Source organism: Vitis riparia, chromosome 10 (genome assembly GCF_004353265.1).
Source record: "Vitis riparia cultivar Riparia Gloire de Montpellier isolate 1030 chromosome 10, EGFV_Vit.rip_1.0, whole genome shotgun sequence".
Taxonomy (NCBI): domain Eukaryota; kingdom Viridiplantae; phylum Streptophyta; class Magnoliopsida; order Vitales; family Vitaceae; genus Vitis; species Vitis riparia.
In genome coordinates this window covers 8,380,566-8,388,834 of record NC_048440.1, presented here as the reverse complement: position 1 = coordinate 8,388,834, position 8,269 = coordinate 8,380,566, and the positions used below count along the sequence as shown (strand labels likewise).

At 32.8% G+C, this 8,269-nt stretch overlaps 1 protein-coding gene across 1 annotated transcript; it reads left to right on the top strand.

Moving 5' to 3' along the window:
* Positions 1–675: 675 nt before the first annotated feature.
* Positions 676–1,686, top strand: LOC117923059 (FAS1 domain-containing protein SELMODRAFT_448915-like). The gene has a single exon (XM_034841311.1). The coding sequence runs from the start codon at positions 676–678 to the stop codon at positions 1,456–1,458; it is 783 nt and encodes a 260-aa protein (XP_034697202.1). The 3' UTR covers positions 1,459–1,686.
* The last annotated feature ends 6,583 nt before the right edge of the window (positions 1,687–8,269 follow it).

Below are 8,269 nucleotides of genomic sequence, written 5' to 3'. Positions count from 1 at the left end.
TTTGATAAATATGAAATATTTTAATGAATTTTAGAAAAATTTAATCGTGGTTGAGACACATGACTAAAAAACAATCAAATATCTTGTGTCTACGTATGACAACGGGGTGGACCAAGAACGGGTTGCTCTCATCCTAATCCCATTTCATCTATTCAAAACAATTTTCATCTTTGTCTCATTACGAATATTAAATGGGCATGATAATTGCAAAAGTTTTGTTTTTCTTAAAAATTTTTTAATTATTTAAAAAAAATATTTTTAAAATTTTTAATTATATTAAAAATATATATTTTATAAATTATAATTTTTATAACTTATTTTAATAAAAATTATTTAATTATTTAATTATTATCTATATATTAAAAATAAAAAAATAAAATTTTAATTAAATTAATTTTATATAATGTGGGCATGACGGGATGAGAAAAAGCAATACTTGAACCTGCCTTGACTCGCCTCGGTTGAAAAAAAAATCTCAAATCATTTCAAAATCGTTGATTTAAATTCCAAGCCTGTACCAAGTGGGATGGGGCGAGTAAGAGGCAAAACCCGGGCATTCCCATCCCCTTTCTTTCGTGATGGGTCGGCTGTTGGTTATAACAGTTGGCTCCTCCAAAAATCCATCTCTTTAGAAGAAGCTTACATTTTGCAAGAAACCACCAAGACCTCTCTCTTATGGCCATTTCCCTCTCTTTCTTCCTTCTCCTCCTCCTCCTCCTCCTTACAAGCATCAAGGCGTCTCCGCCAGTGCCGTCGCCACTGGCCTCTCCTCCGATGTCATTGTCACCGGCACGTCCGCCGTCTCCGCCGTCTCCAGCCGCTGCTCCACCACCTAGGGAGCAGCAGCAGCAACTGAACAACATAATCGACGCCCTCATCGGCACCGGCGACTTTGGAGGATGGGCCAACCTCCTCTACTCCGCCGATCCCTCCACGCTTCCCATCACCGCCACCCTCTTCATCCCGTCTGACAACGCCACAGCCGCCGCTGCCGCTACCACCACCACATTGGACCCACTCATCTTCCCCTACCATATCGTCCCTCAACGCCTCTCGTTCTCCGATCTCCAACGCTTCACCACCCACTCTCGCCTCCCCACTCTCTTGCCCACCATGTCCATTCTCATCACCAACAATACTCCCTCCAACTTCACCATCGACGACTCTCCCATCACCCACCCCGACCTCTACCTCGCCTCCGCAGTCTCCGTCCACGGAGTCGCTTCCGTCCTCGACTACTCACTCTACGGCAACGAAACCTTGAAACCATCACTCCCACCGGAAGTAGGCACAGCGCAGCCTACCCATCCACCACCTCCGCCTCCGTCGATGGCCGGAGAAACATGGGGGCGCCGAAGGTCGGACGCTGCATGCTTGTGCACCGAGTATCCGATCGTTTTTTCGGTTGTTTGTGCCGCTTTTGCATTCAAGATTCATAGAATTCCTCTTAGTCGTTGATGGGTTATCTGGAAAATAAAGAATTCATGGAGATGATCGTTCTCTTAGGGTTTTGGATAGCTCAAATTTTGTTGGGTCAACATTAATGGTCTCCGCTTGACTCGTATCTTGATCTGCATGGGCTTTTCTTGTTAGGGTTGATATATTCTGCTATTTCAGAGAAAGGGACTGTTGTATTCGTTTTTTTTCCCTCTCAATCAAGAAACTGCTTCTAAATGAGAATTCAGAGAAAAATGATTCTTCATCTCAAATGCTTCACCTTTCATTATAGACCAGACATCAACAGCCAGATCCTTTGTATATATTCGCAACTTCACTTGACATCATCCACTATCATGGAAATTGAAAATTGAGACTAACAATTAAGATCTGATCATAGCGAAATGATAAACTGAAAATAACGGCCTCCATGCCATGCACGACATGGCCAACCAACTCACAATTTACTTGAGAAGAATGCAAACTACCAGAGAGAGGATAGGATTCATGATAACTAAATCTTTCAATGACTAAATTATGGGCATTCCACAAATAGCTATGGCCAATGCTTGATTCTTGTTTTAAATTACTAATGATGGAAAACCCAAAACCCAGTCCATGATTTGGAATTAAAGGTTGGGAGAATTACCTTAAAGGGTGTCCATTTGTTGATAATTGACCTAAACTCTTCATCTTTAGGTATGCTGTTGTTGGTGGGCAAGGAACAACACATGATTATTAAGAGTTTTGATAAAAACTATTTGCAATTCCTCGGGGTAAATTTTTTATATTCAATTTATTTATATGATTTGTATGTATTCATAATAATACTCAATTTAATGCTTATTTTTCTTAGATTAATATTATTAAATAGATATAATATATACATAAAATTAGGGTTTTATGGCACCATATTTTAGTATACCTTATTTGAAGAGTGATTTTTGTAGCAATGATTGTGTCATGGAAAAAGACGAGATATTCAACCAATGTTAAGCAAGGTTGAGAAATGTCATTCAACATGCCCTTAATGTCAAGGTATGTTTCCTAATGTTGAATAAAATGACACCATATTTGTTTCTTATGGAAACAAAAATGGTTATGACATGTTTTTTGATTCACAACTTTTTTAGATAAATTTTAATTATTGATAGAGTATTTTCTAAATATGCCATTGACGTGACTGAATTGGAAAGTGACAATCAAACCTCAAAAGTAAATAGTTCTTTTGCAACAATTGCTCCGGTGTCCATGCAACAACTTTGGGTCCAAATTGCATATGAATTCTTTTAAATATTTAATTAACTTGTCGTTTCCTACGTTGTCATCATTATAAGAAATTTGAAGTTGTTGGATATTTGTTCAAAATTTGATGTTTTGGATATTTGAAATTATGTAATTGAATGGTTATATTTGTCCTTTAATTTAATTTAGGTTTTATCAATCTATTATATGTCAAATTATTAGCTTTAGAATATTTTATTTTAATTATATGAATAACAAAAAGTATAATAATTATTTATGTGGATGATAATGATAAATTCCTTATTTTATAATTTTTTATTCTTATAATAATTTTTATTATTTTGAAATTTTTAGTGGGTTAACAAGCACACACAAGGTTTAAATAGTTTTATTTGGGTAAACTTTTGTCAAAGAAATTCATAAAAACTATTAATTTATAAATAAAATGAAAAACAAAATTTTGATTTACTTCAAATTTGCTTCTGAAAGCATTTTTATTAAGTTCAAATTGGGGTAACCCTTTATTTAAATTGTAAATAAACTTAAAGTAGATAGAGATTTAAATGACAAGAATAATTATATTGTACATGTAAGTATATTGTTGAGTATATAATTGTGTTGAGATGCTACATAATTGTGCTGAGATGTAGGAAGGCTTAAGTTGTGCACCTATAGGATAAATTAAGTTGCACACCACTAACCTTACGCCACCTATAAAATAATTTAAGTTATAATTCATCAACTTTGCGCACCACCGACCTTTCACACTGCAAGCCTTGTGCAGAACTGGCCCTGCAGGTCACTAATCTTGCGCACCATTAACCCTATGTATGGCTAGCCTTACGCACCTTATAGTGGATTATTATTATTATTATTTTATTCTTTCTTTCTTTTTTCTATTTTCTCCTTTTTTTTTCACCCACTTTCACCTTTTGAAACACTTCAATTCTTATACTTTCATTGAAGAGGTCTAATCCTTAGAGACTTATTCATAATTGGAACATGAACCCTTAACCAGATTCAGTTAGTTTAATAACCAAGAATTACAACTTTCATCATTTAATATTGAAGACCAACTAATACAAAACACCCAAAATACACACAAGATCTACCTTGAACATAGCCGACAAAATATCTTTTTGCCTTCAAATAATTTTTCAGATGCTATTCCTTGTTGTACCCCTTTAGTTGGATATGAAAAATCATTTTGAGAAAATAAAGGGTGAGTTGAAGCTTAGAAGAGAAGGGTATTGTAAAAAGACTTATAAAACAACCTTTCAATATTCTTTAATAGTAGCACACCAAACTTGATTCAAAAACATGGATTTTCACCGTTATATACAAGTATATTAACAATAACTCATTTTCAACTCACCACATACCTTTCAAGGGATTTCCATGTAACCCTATGAATAACACCTTTTTTTTTCTTTATAGCTAGTCATGATACTTGTATTTTAAGAACTCCCATCTAGGGACATACTGTTAGGATAAGGCTTTTAAAAAAATGACATAACATAACAAATTTGAAAATTATTATTTACTTAATTATAGTCCAATTTTACTTTTATTTATCTTTGCTCTATGCATTATATTTTATGAACATTCTAATCTGCATTTCTTTCATTATACATAACTTGGATACATTAGGAGTTACACAAAAGATTTAAGTCAAGGTTCCCTTGCAAGTTGATGACTTATTCACAATTGGTTCATAAACTTTGACAATCTATTAGAGATTATAGTGGACCACCTCTTAATTAGAGGAATGGTTGGTTTTAACCATTGGGATGTGATTTCTATAGTGCTTGCATTAGTGTGTATACTATAAGAAAAAAGGGCAATAATGACGCTTTTTAGGCGTCAATAAATGTATAAGATGACACTTCTCGAAAGCGTCCTTTTCGCCCCTATCAAGGAATGAGTGCAGGCAGCCATGTCACTTCTAGAAAGTGTCATCTATAAAAGCACTTACATTGACGCTTATCCAAGTGTCATCTTTTCAAAAGCATGACATTCTTTAAGTGCCATTATTTCCACCAATTTTTTCAATGTTGACACTTTTAAAGCATCATCTTTAATGTTCATTATCTTTGAATTGATATATATTGACACTTTGAAAAGCGTCATTATTGATCTACCTATGTTAACACTTACTAGGAATATCCAAAATATCATTTGTCTATTTTGACACTCAAAAAAGTGTCATCTTATGTGGATAATAATATTGAAAATCTCTCTATTAAAATTATATATTTTGTATGTCCGATTATATATAATTTTGGCTACATGATTTTTTATAAAGTACAAAACAATAACTTCAATATTAATAACTATATCTTTCAAAAGAAATTGAATAAATTTGGGAATAATATCATAATAAAGAACTAATGTCTACATAATTAATTAATACGTAAATTTGTAAATATATCAAAATATTTACAACAAGCATATTTTCCAACTTCAACATAAAACAAGTACACATGTACCAAAAAAACAAGGACTCTAAATTCCTTATCAAAAATAATATTACACGAAGAAGAAGAAGAAGATGAGGCCAAAAGTATTTCGAGCCAAAAGTATTCATGTTGGTTGCATATCCACTCTTGAACTTGAAATCTACCTGTGTACATTTAAAAAAATAAAACAATAGAAAAGACAAATTACGTTTAGTTAATATACATGCAATGAAAGTTAAATTTAACTCTATAAATGGTCCATAAAAGAAGTGCAAATGAGAATAACTTGGTATTTAATGAGATGTTATGCTTCAATGAAGATGAAAAATTGTTTAATTTGATACTTGTTTTTAAAATATTAATAGACTTTTTAGTTCATTATTAAGTTAGAGGAAAAGAGATGTTAAACAAAGTATTATTTGAGATAAAATATTTAGGCCATATTATTGAAGTTGTGCATCTATGCATGATCAATATTGATTTTTTGTTTTCACCTCTAGGGATTGAGACACCTAAAATTCTTCATAAAAACATGTTAAAGTAGTAGTGACATTCACCTAAGAATGGTCATAAAACAATTGCCATTTTATCATATGAATATATTCTGGAAGATGTCCATACCATGAATACTAAGAATTAAAATTGATTTGTGGTATAAAAGGATCCATGATGACTACACATTAATGAATCAAAGTATTCACAAGATTGAAAAACAGGGCAATGAAGTGCTGAATAAAAAAATTGGCTGCTGAATTTGAAATTGCTTTCATGGAGGTGACCAAATGCATCAAACTGTAAACATGCTGAACAAAGGATGGCCTTTAACTAATAATGCAAAGTAAAATATCTGTTTGGTGTCCCAAAAAGAGAAGAGGAAAAAGAAACAAAAGTTGAATGTTTTCCAAAAGAGCTATGACTTGACTTTTAAAAGATTTTTTTTTTTTTTTTTTGGCTACATAGAAAGTTATAGAAAATAAAAAAGGAGTTGGGATGTTACAAGTTAAATTGTGGCTCGTGTTGAGAATTGAGGATTTTGTTCTCTAGACCCAATATATCAAATTAAGTGATTTCACCACAGGAAAGTTTATTTTATTTTTTAAAAAAAGTTTAAATTGCTAAATTAACCACAATGTTGCATGTAATAGCCTAATAGTAAAACTACTTTTGATGGAAAAGACACCCCATTAGAAAATTATAAAAATGAGTTGCAGTAAGCAAAAAACCTTTCACTCAGGAAAAAAAAAAAAGGGACTTGAAACTCATTAAAACACTTATAAACTAACCACATGCTCTACAGTTACTGCAAACCAAGTGGAGCAATGCCAATTGTGTCCGGGTGCTACCATAGGAAGGATGAAAAGATTGTCAATGAGGAGCTTTAAAACTTTAAAATGTAATAGAATTGTACCTTTACAAACTAATACTTTTATTACTCAACAGATCCATGGTAGGACCACTTGTTAAGGAATCCAAGCATAACTCATAAAATAGCTACATAGAGCAAATAGTCAACAGTTATAGGACAAGTACCATCTAATATGGAAACCAAATTCTTGAAGCAACGCCTTTACATCTGGCTTAAAAAGCTTGTCCATGATATCATCAAGAATAATCTTCAAACAATTGAAATACATAATAAATGCACAAGTCATGATATAAATAGAAGCACAAAATGTGAACATCTTAAGGCAGTTGTTAACCATCAAAACCTGTAATGAAACTTAGGCTGTAGTATTATCCTTTCTATTAAGGTATCAAGATCAAATTTAAGTAGTAAATGCGTAATATTTGGAGTGGGTTGACTGATATTATCAATGAGAAGTTGCAAAAGAGAACAGAAAAGGTAGTACATAAGCCTTCCGGACAATGTACAACTAAACAGAACCTTAATTGAATATTTTTTACTTCCAAATTCTAAAGATTCTTCTTTATGAGGATTTTATCATCCATGAGGAAGTAGAGTACACATGAATTTTACTTTCATTTGTACCATAATGGAACAAAAGAATTTAGATAATCAAAGATAAAAGGAAGAATGCAAATTTCCCCAAGTTCCTATTCACTTGGGCCCACATTAAGGGTGGACTAAGGATATACTAATAACACATAGAAATGTATTTTGTTTTTTAACTTATAGAGTTCTAAACAACAACTTGACTGGAATACACCATACTCTAGGAAACCCCCTCATCTAGGAAACTAATAATTTTATAGATTCATGTAAATTAATATTTTGTTTCTCATGCCAAAACCAACCTATAAAGAAAGTTGCATTAAAAATTGAAAAAGAAATGGCTTCAACATACTTTACCTGACAGTTTACAATCTCCTCATTATTTCCTTGGACCATCAACTAGGATATAATATTGAGATACAAAAGGAAGAGATTTTTATTTCTAGAAAAATAGTGTAAGCTTTATTAGCATTAAATACCATATATTTAAAGACTCTTATATGACCTTGCTCTGAGTAAGTTCCCATTCTAAGGCTTTAATTGAAACATCACTAGGTCATTTCTCTAATTCTTTTCCAAGTGCTTTGGATTGGTACTCAAGTATCAAAGTTCGCCTAGATGCTCAACTACATGAGCGTTGACACATTACTACCTTATAGAAGGGAAATACATCAAAGTAGAGATAGAGTGAGGTAGGGAAAGTGATTTATTGTTGCCCTGCTTTCTCTATCCTTAGATTTTTGGAGCTTTGGTTTGGACCTATACTAGTCAGAGAAGTGAGAGCACCAGGAATAATGTAGGAAGGATAGCAGCCGGTGCATTTAGCATAATGTTGGAATAACAACTTTTTCCAGAATTAGAGAAGCTGACAAATAGGCTACTTGAGAATCTAGCTATCCAGAAGTGAAACACTTAAGATAAGATAGGGGACATGCAAAATATGTAGAGAAGAGGATTTAGTTAGCCTATAATTAGATAAGAGAAAAGGGAAAGTGCTTCTTCACTCCATGTAAGCAGTTCTTCAAAAATCTATAATCATAAGAACTAATGAATACAATGAAACAAACCAACAACATTAGAAGATGTAAGTAAATGGATAACATAAAGCACACAGAGATATTTCAAAAGCTAACAAAAGCCATATTTAGTACAAACTAAAAGACTCATAATTAAC